This window comes from Magallana gigas, chromosome 2, assembly GCF_963853765.1.
Source record: "Magallana gigas chromosome 2, xbMagGiga1.1, whole genome shotgun sequence".
NCBI lineage: Eukaryota > Metazoa > Mollusca > Bivalvia > Ostreida > Ostreidae > Magallana > Magallana gigas.
In genome coordinates this window covers 54,975,771-54,989,289 of record NC_088854.1, presented here as the reverse complement: position 1 = coordinate 54,989,289, position 13,519 = coordinate 54,975,771, and the positions used below count along the sequence as shown (strand labels likewise).

Sequence of the window (13,519 nt, the reverse complement as noted above, 5' to 3'; positions counted from 1 at the left end):
CACCAAAAGGATACATTCAAAATTATGATTTGTTTACAATAAAGAATTTTTTTCTTACAGTTTTTCTTCTCCCGCAAAACGTGTGTATATCTTTGGAAAAACATGGCTAGAGCGAGTCTTAACTATGCGATTACTTTAATACCATAATATAGACACCCGATGATTTTGATACCGTTTGTCCAGGGACACATTTGAAAGTCAATGCTATGGTTAATACCGACAACAATCTAAATGGCCCCACCCCTAATGTTGAAAAGGAACTATTGGTGTTTTGTGGAAACTACGTTTGAGAACTTTCGATGTATGGCTGAACGGTTTTAGAACATCTTCAAAAGGAAGTTTTTTATAGAGTATTTTATCCTCCTTAAAAAATATTAAGGCCAAATAGATAGCCTTCATCACAATTAAGCAAATAATTGGAGAAAACTTTCAATTTCAACATGTTTTATTGCTTTAGATGGCAATCATATTCCAACCAATGTCCCCCAAACACCTGCAACATGCCTACATATGCGGAAAGATTTTTTTTCAGTTGTATTTTTGGAATGTTACAATGGTTAAAGGAATTGTTCAGCTACAACAAGGTTTAAGGTGGAAAAGCTGTGAAATTACTCTGTTGCCTTCAGTGCTACAAAATATCCGCCATTTTTGTGACGTCATAAAAAAGTTACCATCGCTGACAGAGCTCTAGATCGTCTGCAGAAATGTCTACCTATGGTAAATTTTATCGGCAAACATTGGTACCGTTGGTATACCAATGGTAAAAAAAATTGCCAGTGGTAACTTTTGTCTGCCAACGGCAGTACTCTGAACGCACCCACTATAGCTGTATAGATCCGCGCGGCGTACACACAACTCTCTCGATAACAAATCTGAGATAGAAATGAGATCCGCACCTCCAGCAATGAAATTTCCAGAACTTTCTAGATAAATTTCGAAGTGTGCCATTTATATTATATATTTTACGTCTGGCGAATTTGTGATTAATTCTTTGCATTAATACGGGAACTGTTCTTTTTCCGACTTTCAACCTATAATAAATTTTATCGGAAGTTTACGTGTAGCAACACGTGCGCAGAACCGGAACCGTATGTCTTCCAATCAAGAATTGCCACATTTTGCCGGTTTACCGAAATAACTCGCACATTGCACCAGCTAAATCAGATAACTTCAACTGAACAACTTTAAGATTATAGTTAGGAGGCATTTCCTGTAAGGTTAGTTGCGTTAAAACACTGAATATGCTTAAATGTATTCATTAATTCAATGAAAAATATGTAAATACAATAGAGTGTAAGAAATCCACGTGTTGTTTACATTTAGCGCAGTTGTCAATTGGCGATTTTTTATTTCGCTAAAAGTTGAATGGTATGTAACACATAAATTAATTTTATCGCATACTGTCTTTAGATGTGATCAAATGGATGTGCATTTATGTTGAATCAGTACAGTAGTAAAAATATTACAGCAGCTGTGAATACTGAAACGTCATTCATTCATTTGGTCATTAGCGAATGTAGCCATGTGTGGAACTATGATAGAAAAGCATGATATTTGTAAAAGGATGTTTTGTTTTTATCAGTGTAACAATATGTAACGCGTGTGACCTGTGGGTATACTTTTGATGTGCGAAGACATGTAATGGGGACTTCCTGAAAATAAGTAAGACTTAAATTATCGTCATATGTTTAATAATTTCTTTGGTTTTGATTTTTCAGTAATGCGCTCCACACACATAAAAGAGCTGGCTCTGCTGGCATGTATAAGCCTGCTATTCCCCACGGCCTGTGAGTATATATTCAGATCAAGTATATGCACATTAAAAAAATAAACAGCAAGTCAAAAAGTTCACCAGGATATGAACTTGGTGGGTCGACAGGTGACCAAATCCTGTGAAACCCTGCGGGCTACTCAGAGGGGCTTATTAGAAGATTTGATCATGTACCCATCTAGTCTTACCTAGTTCATTTCCTGGTGAACTTTTTAACTTGCTGTTTATTACTTATATTTACATTTGAGAAAGGCAAATCGTTTTGAACTCTTAAAATAACCATGTTTTTATGTTTACAATAATGCAAGCCTCAAATGATAAGTGCATGCAGATATCATTGTGATGTCATAAAATGTTCACACAAAATTGAACAAGCTATTCACTAGGTTCATATAACATGCAAATGTAAATATAATGTATTATCCTATATCAGGATATATGAAAAAATTGTTTATCATTTATAATTGCACCAAAAATTCATTTCACTGCATGTATAAATAATGTATCAGTAAAACAAAAGATCTAGATACCTCATATAACATGTATAACAGCATTATTAAACCACTCAATATGTTGTAGATGGGGCAAGTCTGGCCGTAATGTCCATTGATCTCGGGAGTGAATTCATAAAAATAGGACTTGTCAAGGTATTTCAAAGAATTACTGATGTTCTATAAATTCTAAAACTGCTATTCTTACTGTATTTTAAATGGTATTATCTTGTTTTAACTGACTATTTGTTACTTTTTTGTGTTCAAGCCTGGTGTACCAATGGAAATTGTCTTAAATGAGTAAGTTTAACTTTTCCTTTACAAATTTTCTTAATATTTTTTTGGTTGATCTTCTTTAAAGCAAAGAATTGCATTTGGATGCTTGAATACATGTACTTACCTAGTCGTAAAACGAATACTAGAATTTAGTACGTAAATTATCCACAGAAATAATTTAGCTGATGTATAGGCTATTTATCGTAGCAGTTTTTCAAGAAGTGAATTTGATAGCTTGACCTTAATTAATTTAGAATTCAAGATTTAGAATGAAGAGTTGCTGTTTTTCAGTGAATCCTCCAGAAAATCATCAACTATTGTTGCTCTTAGAGATGGGGATCGACTGTTTGGTACAGCAGCTGAAGCCACTGTATGTAGATTCCTATTTTACTTACTGTATCAGTATCAAAGTCTACAGAAATGTTGGAAAGATGCAATAAAACTTAAGGTAGAAAAACAATGAGTTGGACTGCAGTTATATTTCTTCTCTCACAAACCTATTTTAGGCTGTGAAAGTGCCAAAGAAGGCCTACTGGTACTTGACTCAAATCATTGGTAAAAGGTTTGAAGACCCACAAGTTGATTTGTACAGGAAAAGATTCCCTTATTATGACATAGTTAAAGATGAAGAAAGGGGAACACCTCTTTTTAAAGTAGATGAGTAAGTACAGTTACACGTGTATGTTTGTTAAAGTAGAGTCTTTCTGGAATATCAGTTCAATAATTGATGCAGATTCTGTAATCTCCATTGATGAACGTTTAACGGTCTTTGTTAGTGAGACTACCTACAGTCCTGAAGAGTTATTGGCCATGGTCCTCGAAAAAGCAAAGTCCTCGGCGGAAGCATTTGCTGGTAATTATTTCTTCTCTATAATGAACTGTAACTAAGTGCCACATTTATGGTTGCTTCAAGGTTGAAAAATAGTTAATTGTTATTAAAAGTAGTGTAAATACACTTCCATTAAAGAGTCTGGACGGTCAACAAATTATCCATTAGATCTACCTAACATTCCAAGATATATGTATCATTTGTTTAGCTATAAACTATTATTTAGTAATATAAAGAAAAAACATTTTGCCTTTTGAATTTGGGTATTTTTCTATATGATTGTATAGAGCTCTTCTTTTAAAGGAAATCAATGCAGTCTTAAAATGGCCACGACCATCAAGCCCTATTATTCTTTGATGTAGTGCTGTTTTCAGTTGCCCATTTATTTGACATCCCTGTTGATCAGTGATGCTTTATGATTTTTAGACACCCCTTTCTTTGGTGCCCTTTTATATCTTAATTGTTTTCAGATACCCCAATCTCTGATGCTGTTATCACTGTCCCTTCCTACTTCACCCAGTCTGAGAGACGAGCGGTCAAAGAGGCCGCAGAATTGGTTGGAATTAACGTCTTGCAGCTCATCAGTGATAACGTTGCAGGTAACAGAAATAACGATAAAGTTACCTAATACACATTAGAATCGAATCCATAATCTGTGGTTTAAGAAATTTTTACAACAATCATATGTACACACATATACAAGCATTATGTAAAAAATTTGCTTTGTTATTTAAAGAACAAGCTTTGAAATCCTTGATCTTGAAAATCTTGTGTTTGCATGATTTGACAGTGGCCTTGAACTACGGTGTATTCAGAAGGAAGATGTTCAACAGCACCACCCAGTATTACATGTTTTATGATGCTGGAGCCACCAGTACATCAGCCACACTAGTAGGTCAGTACCTGATGAAACAAAGATATATAGTTAAATATAGTAGAGAGATTGTACTGTGCATTTCTTACACAAGGCAGAATCCACATGTAAAAAATGTGCCCTAGTAGAATGTGAAATATGTTTTTGTATTGTTTTCATAACTTAATAACTGACAGTTGAAATATGGATTGTATGGTGAATATTGTGTGCCTGATTTTGTAATTACCTGGATTATGCTATTTATTTTGTAAATTGATGGCTTTCTCTCTCAGGTTACCAGATGGTGAAGTCGAAGGAAGGAGACAGAGTTGAGACCAACCCTCAACTGGTCGTCAAGGGAGTAGGGTAAGTCATATCGGAACAGCTGAAGGCATTATTTAATGTTAGAGAGTAAATATTCTATGAATCCAGGTTTTTTGTTAGGTTGAAAAAAATGATTTTTTGTGTGTAGTTTTGACAAGTCACTCGGAGGACTGGAGATGACCCTTCGACTCAGGAACCACCTGGCCAAATTATTCAATGCCCAAAAGAAAACAAAGACTGACGTCTTCACCAATGACCGATCAATGGGAAAACTATTCAAGGAGGCCAACAGATTAAAGAAGGTCCTCAGTGCTAATGTAGAACATATGGCACAGGTAATATTTCATCTCCTCAAACAGTTCTCCTCAACTTGGTGAATAGCATGTTTTCTGAATCCCAGATTTTAACACTGTTGAATTTAATTAATTATATGACTTTCAGTTCATGAATGTGTTTTTTCCCCAAATGACAATGTTCTTTGGATGACTTTGTTAGGTTGAGGGTCTGCTTGAGGACATTGACTTCAAAGCCAAGGTCACTCGCGAGGACTTTGAGGAGATGAACAAGGATCTGTTTGACCGAGTCACTAAACCAATCGAAGACGCACTCCAAACATCACAAGTGACACTGGTATAGAATTGCATGTAGTTCAAAGAAAAATATTTTGGTTCATTTTTTCGATTTTAAAGCTTAAACATCTTGATTGAACTACGGTATTTTTTTTTCTTCTTTACAGCCTGAAATCACTGACGTTATTTTGATGGGTGGAGGAACCAGAGTGCCCAAAGTTCAAGAGAAGTTGCTCGAGTTCCTCAAGAGGTGTGTGTACCTCCCTTTATCCACATACTTGTACACTAGTATGTTAGAAATTGTTTTTAAGCTTGGAAACAAAGTTTCCACATGCAGAGAGAAGGTTTAGAATGTATTGGTTTGACCTTGTTTTTGTTTAGAGATGTTCTGGGTAAGAGTATAAACACTGATGAGGCTGCTGCCCTTGGAGCTGTATACCACGCAGCAGACCTTGGGAAAGGTTTCAAGGTCAAGAAGTTCTTGATCAAGGATGCCTGCCACTATCCTATTGTTGTAAGCATGGATTCTATTACAATGTTTAAATATTTGTATTGATTAAAAATTGAAACCGAACTGTTAAAAAAATTAATGGGCATAATTTTCGTTCACAATATTCCAATGTTGATTCATAAATCATAGGTGGAGTTTGAAAAGCAGACTGCTGAAAGTGCTGAAGACAAGCCAAAAATAGTAAAAAGGACATTATTTGGGAGAATGAACCCCTACCCTCAAAAGAAGGTGATGACGTTCAACAAACATGTTAAAGACTTCTCCTTCAATGTATCATATGGGGACCTGAGTTTTCTTAGTGAAGACGATTTGAGGTAAGTAAAACAAGAGAGATTATGACTATTTAGCTTCAGACTTTGAGAACTTGGGAGGAATGAATCCATAGTGCAAAAGTATTCATAGTGCATAGTGCGAATTAAAAGCAAGGTTTTAAAAAAGATTTCACCGTAGATGCATAGTGCGAATAAAAAGCAAGGTTTGAAAAAAGATTTCACCGTAGAGTTTTCTCATCAATTTAAATGAAAAAAAATCTGTATGACTTTGGAATTTTGATCATGTAAATTCATTGTCCACAATGATCTATGTATTATTGTAGTCTACAATGCCCAGTGTTTGTCCATTTTCACTATTGTATACAAGGCAATACTGTATATAGATTTATTTTTCGTCCCGTGTAATTTTTGCCCTTTTAGACTTGCAAACAGTTTCACCCGTCTTGAATTCACCCAGAAGCAGTTGTGTGAACAAAGACAAGGAGGGCGAAAGGGGTGAAAATAAAATGGGGCAAGTGTTTCCCTGTATACAGTATTTGCTCTGTTTTTTTTTCCACCCCTTTAACCATCATTGTCAATGGGTGAATTTAAGACCGGGAGAATTAGTCTCAAATCACATCCCTTTAAATACAAATTTGAGCGAATTCAAGACGAGGCGAAACCTTCTACAAGTGAAAAATAGCCCTTATATACAGAATGTCCAATGTTTATTCACGTCTACATCATCTACTGTATGGTCATTGTCCACAGTGTATTATGTACTATCTTCTTTCTTATTTTTCAGGTCTTTCCCTGATCACCTGATTCACACCTATCACCTGAAAGGTGTAGAAACTGCATTCAAGAAGCATGTTGAGAAAGCCGACAGTAAAGGGGTGAAGGCTCACTTCAGGATGGACGAGGATGGAATCTTACACCTAGATAGAGTGAGACAACAATATGAAATCTGTTTTTAAAACAATCAATATAATTTAGATCTTAATAGAGAATGTAGAATTCTTTATCACCAAGTTAAAGAAATAGTAAAAAATATGGAAGTACAGAACTATTTGTTTACATTTTGTTGGTATCTGTCATTTCATACAGAGTTTCTTATTTCTTGTTTTGCCTTATTTGCACAGGTTGAATTTGTATTTGAGAAGGAAGGTCCACCAGAGGAATCAACTTGGTCAAGTGAGTGAATGATACAAACAGGAACATGAGGCCAGCAAAAATTAATTCCTTGGTTCTCAGGCCAGCGTGTATCTGATTTAACATTGCATATTGCCCATTTTTATCACTTAATGAATAAAATAAAATTTCTCAAGTGTGCTGGTGAAATTCAGGATTAGAATATTATTCCGAACATTGCAATGATCCAGATTAAATTATAACAAAATGCAAATCTAGTTACGAGACACTGTGTTCAAGTTAGGATCGCGACAGCAATGATTTTAGTTTTGATATGAAGAAGGACATTGTTTAAGTGCAAATGCATGAGGTTCATTTTTGTTTCATTAAATTGTGGCAAAAAGAGAACAATATTATAGAAGAGAAGAGCAATTATAAAAATGATGTGCATAGATATTTTTATATTCTTCTTAGAATTAGGGGATACTATAAGTGGATTTTTTGGAGGCAAAGAAGATAAGGAGGATAAGAAACCAACAACAGATGAAACGGCACAAGAGGTAATCACAAGCTGCCTGCAATGTGCTTCCTCATTTGGCTTCCTACTAACTCTTTTCCCATACTTAACAATTTTCAATGTGGGTTTCATTTTCATTTAGTTTTAAGTTCATTTTATTTTGTTTAAATTCATCATATAGTTTGCTTAGAAAGTCAATGCAAAGTCCTCTTCAATATTTTTTTTCCATGGATAATTTAGTTTATATATTTTTTTGTTGATTTGCATGATTTTTTTGTATAAAGGGAGACAAACCTGACGATAAATCAGGTGAAGGAAAAACGGAATCCGAGGCTCAACAACCAAAGCCAGACAATGGGGACAAAAAGGTTCCTTTACAGAACTTTTCTGTTTTTCGCTTTATGTGCAAATGTGCTGTTTGTCTTTCGGGCTAGAAATAATACTTGTTCTTCCACTGGTCAAACAGGCTTTCAGCCAAAAAAAATTGACCCATTGGATCAATAATAATGGAAAAGTGTTAAATAGCTGGCCCAAATGGCAAGTGCTTTTCAGAGAGCACTATATCAACTGTAATGTATATTGGCTCCAGACAAGTGGCCATACAGTATATATTTCAAGCCCTGATCTTTATTTCACCTTTCTGACACTGTACGTGTGATGTGCTGCATGATGGGATTTGAGGATGAATACACTCACAAATTTAATCAGCTTTACCCTCTGGAGTTTCCTACCTTTCATTGAATATTACTTTTAAGCATACATACATGTTTTAAAAAGTAATATAAAAGATGTTTTTCAGTTTATTTGTTTGTTTTTACTAATTCTTCTCAAATATTCAGTTAAATCTTTCTTCTTTTTAATGTATGAGTATTGTCTAACAAATTTAACATACAGATACATATATAGTAGTAGTAGAATATAGGAGGATTACCGGTATATGATGGTAACAATATTTTTTCTAATTAATGTCAAATTCAATTTGATACTGTAATTTTCTTGTTTTACTCAAGTACTTTATTCTGTCATTCCACTGTTTTGTATTAAATCGGATAAATATAAAATCACCTTTCATATAAAAATTTTATATATGTTCAAAACTGTCTGAAAATAAAAGCGAGGTTTTAATATCTGCAAGATGTGCTTCTTGCGATTTTAATTCCACACGTTTAGTACTGAATCTACAATATGCTTTAATATTTTTGTACAATTACCGGTACATGTAACAGATATTTTAAAAAGATACCATTATAAAGTGAATTTGCATAAAGTTTTCAATTCTTGCTTGGTACAGATTCCAGCTGATGAAGAGAAGAAGAATGAAGAGACCACAGAAAAACCCACCAAGGAAAAGAGTGAAGATAAAAAAGAGGATAAGAAAGAGGGGAAAAAGCAAACTGTCAAAAAAGAAACAGAGAAAGCTGATAATACCACTAAAACTGAAAACAAGACAGAGGAAGTCAAGGTAGGCAACCCAGGTTGATACTTTACCCAACCACCATTGATAAAGTTTCTTTGATTAAAAGTAAAAATCTAATGTCTTCACTGTTTCTGGAGAATTCATTTTCAATTTTCAGGCCCCCAAAGTGACCTTCATTAAAGAGGATATTTTAGCAGAGAATGAATCATTTGATATCCTACCAATTACTACAGAAAAGTTCAAGGCTGCCAAGAAGAGGTTAGTGATATGTTATTGTGTGTTTTATGTGCATGATACCTAATATATTTTTGAAATGCCCATACCTGTAACGGTACTTTTGACCCAAGGGTAGAGAATATTTAATTGAAATTATGGTATAACATGTCTTAAATAATAGGAAGTTTAGCATTACCCATTTAGTTGAAACATCTTTTATATAAATGTACTGTATACAGGGTTATTTTTGCCCCATGTTTTTTCCACCCTTCTACAGACTTGTTTCATTCTGTCTTCAATTTGCCCACAAACAGAAATACATACATTTTCTAATTAACACAGTTATTTTGAAATAGTTTTTAATTAGTCCTGTCTTAAATTTTCCCACTGATAACCAGGATGATCAGAATGAAAGGGACAAAAATACAATAGTGGCAAATATGTAAACCGTAGAGCCATTCTTGAAGAATATGAATCATAAATTTGATGTTTATCCATACAAATGTATGTGTTTATGGATATTGCTAAATATGAGATCAAAGCTTCGGTAGCATATCATGCGTCCACTTTTATGGAATGGTAATGATATTTGGATTTCAGACTAGCTGAATTAACAGCAAAAGACAAAGAAAAGAAGTTGTTAGAGATGGCTAAGAACGATCTGGAGGCGTACATCTATGACATGAATGACAAACTGACGGACGAGGACCACGAGAAGTGTTCGACCTCCGCCCAGAGGGAGGAGTACAGCAAGCTGTTCGCGGAGGCCGGCGAGTGGATGTACGAACAGGAAGAGGATGCCAAGAAGGAGGTATTCTAAAGGCAGTGACTTGTTTTTGGATGGGGGGAGGGATTATTTTTGCAGTAGAGAAAATTAGATTTGATTCATGGGAATTTAATTTTCATTTGTTTATATAAGTGTATAATATATACATGTAGTTTTACCAAGTGGGCTACCACATGTACATATTTTTTACTTGGTAAGCTACTTAGGATTTTATCTTGAAGAAAATAAAGTTTTTGGAACAAACACACCTTAATTAATAGAAATTAGTGAAGAACCAATACAATTCCCTTCAACAGTTATTGAAAACCACAAATTGAGAAAGATGACTTAAAAATACAAATCAATAATTTTTAAAAATATGGATTCACAATAACATAGATGATGTACTGTTGATAGGTGTACTTGAACAAGTTGAAGGAACTGAAGAAGTTAGTGAAGGACTTGGTGTACAGGGTGAAGGAACTGAAGGAGCGTCCCAAGGCCCTGGATGCCCTCAACTCCATGCTTAACCACTCTGAGTTCTTCCTGGTCAGCGTCAGGAACCTATCCCTAGGGGAGGATCCCATGTTTACTGAGGTGGAGGCCACCACGCTGGAGAAACTCATCAATGAGACTTATGTAAGTTAGTAAAGAAACTCATCAATAAGACCTGTGTAAGTGAGTTAGTTGAGAAGCTCATTAATGAGACCTATATAAGTCAGTCAATTTAGAAACTCTTCAATGAATCCATTTTATGTCAAATGTTTGAGAAACTCAATAATGTTACCTACTAGTAGATAAGTCAGTTAGTAGAGAAACTCATCAGTGAGATCTATGGAAGTCAGTTAGCAAAGAAATTTATCAAATAGACCAATACAATTTTGTCAATGTCATTCTTCAATACCAAATGCATTAAAATAGGTTTGTGAGAATGTAATTTCTTGGATTTGCTTGTTTGTATAGTAAATAAAGAGTTTGTATCTTAATTTGCTGGGAAGGATAAATCATGGGTGATGTTAACCTCAAAATTCATGTAAAGATTGAGCAACCACAAATTTTAATGTTTCAAAACTAAGAATTTAATTCACTGCAGTAAGCAAATGAGATGAATTTAGAATGTGAAGAATGCTGCTGAAATTTCTGACATTACTGTTTTCAATTATTGGCATATAATATTGGTTATAGCAATGGTTGGAGACCATGACAAAGGACCAGAATATAACACCTCTGACAGAGAAACCCAAACTATTAGTGGATGACATTGCTATGAAATATCAAGCACTGGACAGGGAGGTCAAATACCTGATAAACAAGGCGAAGATGTATCGACCTAAAACCAAGCCAAAAGCCAGCAAAAACACCACAGCCACAAACGATACAAAGACAGATACCAACTCGTCCAATTCAACCTCAGGTAACTAGATCAATAATCAAGGGTTACTGATACAATAGAACATATTCAATGTATTCTAATAAGCAACAATAAATTTTTTGACCGATAAAACAATTCAGCTCTTTCCAGCGACAGTGATTGAATTTTTATGTTGATGTAATAAATGTTTATAGGTGAGAGTACAAAATCTGGTACTGATGAAGGTCCCCAGCTAGATGTACCAGAGACAGAGACCAAAGCACCTAAACGAAGACCCAAATCCAAACGAGGAGAGGAGAAATCTGAAGGAGAGGAAGAGATTTTACAATTAGGTAAGATTGCAGGATCTCCCCCGAACTCAATTTTCAAATATTTTGCAACATTTTCAATTTCGTGTTTTGGGAAGATGTTTTTTTTTTTTTCAGCAAGTCTTTTTGGATCAGATTTTTTTAATACATGTATTGTTGATTTGATTTATTGTAACACCTTCTTATTTTATTTATCGTAGATGAAGGTGAAGGCAGTGAGGGATCAGAGGGCACAACAACAAAGAAAACGGAAGATCCCGATGATGCGGTTACTCATGACGCCAGTGACTTATAACCCCAGTCGGGATTAGGATTAATATATTGAACAATTTACTCAGTGTTGGTGTTGAGACCATGTGCCTGACATGCAGAAAAACAGGCAGTTAAAATAATATATAAAAAATTTGACTTCGGAAAATCTGTGAATTTGGGCTTTACAAGAGCAAAATGTTAGCATAGAACATTAGGACATTTTTGGTATTAAAAAGCAAAGTATTAGATAAAAGCATTAGGACTTTTGCAGATGCAAGTTTTCTTTAAACAGTTTGATATCAAATCTGTAATAATTTTGAAAGAAATTTACAAGAATTGTACTTGACCAACAACTAATTATGATGACATATTTCTTGTCACTGAACATTCTACATATCCATCTAGGATAAAATTGAATGCCGGACATTTATTTCTTCATCATAGCCTAATTTATTATCATGAAATGTCCATAACTGTGGATTGGCATTATTAACACTCTACATCAAATTTATTTCAAAACTTTATGAAAGTTTGTGTATGTCAACATGTTCAAACTCAAGTTAGAGTTCAATCTCATTGATTCCCACAGAACCACCATAGAGATGCACATCTGTGTGGTCTGTCATTTTTATTGTGCAATTGTTATATTTTTGTAGTGCAAAGTCTGGATGGTCGGTGATGATTAGTGAGTGCTGTCTGAATGTGCTAAATGGTTGCTTAATTGTGTGAGTGAAAGATGAGGACTTATTTATGAATATTTTCAAGTTATTTCAAGAGACTGTCATTGAGCTTGTTCAATAGTGATGAATGTGTGGTAGATCAGTGTTTGATCAGAATTTGTTGGTTGGGTCTTAACAGCAACAGTTTGGTGCTGTCAGTATTGATGATTTATTCCTCTGGCATTGTGTGCAAAATTTTAGTGTATTGCGTCATTTGGTGCACCAGGTCCATATGTATATCATACAACATTCCTGTAAATTTCATTAATTATGTCAATGATCATTGATGCAAGAGGATAAGAGCATTGCCTCTGTGTGCATACATGTATTAATGTTTGAATAAGCAGTTTGATAGAAATATTTAAGAGATCTTCATGCTTCAATGAAAGATGGTGCACTGATTTTTCCTTAAATGTAAGAACATAAATTATTGTTGGTATAAAAAAAATGAATAAAATATTTTTTAAAACATTAATTCAGAATTATTTATTCCTTTTAATATAATCGTAATTAATCGGACTAAGTTTTACTAAGCTTCTTAAGTTATGGTCAGATGACAAGTTCCTCAAATTTATACAAATGTATAACTTTTTCCAGGAATTTGTTATTGATTTACAACATGAGCTACTTAGACCAGCTTTCTTTAAAAAAATTAGGGTACCTTACCAGGCATTTGTGCGAGATACTGGAGTATGCAATTTCCTATATTATCTTATTGGAATTACAAATTTATGATTTTTGAAACCAATTTCAGTTAAAATCAGGATTACCGTATTTTTATTGGAACTCTTTATTACGAGGAGACACAAAAAAGATGCTAGACGAATGCGTCGTCTGACCTTAAGTTTCTTATGAAAATAAGTACAGATATTGTTTGAACTAGTCAGGAGCTGCTTGTTGGCAAAGCCCCTTATAATTGAAAAAAACGTCTTGGTTTCATTGCCTT

At 34.4% G+C, this 13,519-nt stretch overlaps 1 protein-coding gene across 3 annotated transcripts; it reads left to right on the top strand.

The window, feature by feature from the left end:
* Window positions 1–1,045: 1,045 nt before the first annotated feature.
* On the top strand, window positions 1,046–13,048 carry LOC105325010 (hypoxia up-regulated protein 1). Of its 3 annotated transcripts, none has more exons than XM_034445633.2 (26): window positions 1,046–1,212; window positions 1,719–1,787; window positions 2,351–2,418; window positions 2,531–2,562; window positions 2,830–2,908; window positions 3,045–3,199; window positions 3,315–3,391; window positions 3,838–3,966; window positions 4,158–4,262; window positions 4,514–4,586; window positions 4,693–4,879; window positions 5,040–5,174; window positions 5,281–5,363; window positions 5,495–5,627; window positions 5,754–5,938; window positions 6,681–6,822; window positions 7,018–7,069; window positions 7,481–7,566; window positions 7,808–7,891; window positions 8,815–8,985; window positions 9,098–9,198; window positions 9,757–9,967; window positions 10,340–10,561; window positions 11,108–11,336; window positions 11,489–11,626; window positions 11,803–13,048. In XM_034445633.2, the coding sequence occupies exons 2-26, from the start codon at window positions 1,721–1,723 to the stop codon at window positions 11,895–11,897; spliced, it is 3,039 nt and encodes a 1,012-aa protein (XP_034301524.2). In that variant the 5' UTR covers window positions 1,046–1,212; window positions 1,719–1,720; the 3' UTR covers window positions 11,898–13,048. The 3 variants fall into 3 exon arrangements, with proteins under 3 accessions (XP_034301524.2, XP_011422640.3, XP_011422639.3); XM_011424337.4 differs by having other exon boundaries at window positions 1,047–1,217; XM_011424338.4 differs by lacking the exon at window positions 7,808–7,891 and having other exon boundaries at window positions 1,046–1,217.
* The last annotated feature ends 471 nt before the right edge of the window (window positions 13,049–13,519 follow it).

What these genes read in the sequence shown, in the direction of transcription:
- LOC105325010 (XM_034445633.2), top strand. Translation starts at nt 1,721, where the DNA reads ATGCGCTCCACACACATAAAAGAGCTGGCTCTGCTGGCATGTATAAGC. An exon ending in TACATCAGCCACACTAGTAG is followed by an intron (nt 4,263 to 4,513) that starts GTCAGTACCTGA and finishes TTTCTCTCTCAG; the next exon opens with GTTACCAGATGGTGAAGTCG. An exon ending in CCTGCCACTATCCTATTGTT is followed by an intron (nt 5,628 to 5,753) that starts GTAAGCATGGAT and finishes CATAAATCATAG; the next exon opens with GTGGAGTTTGAAAAGCAGAC.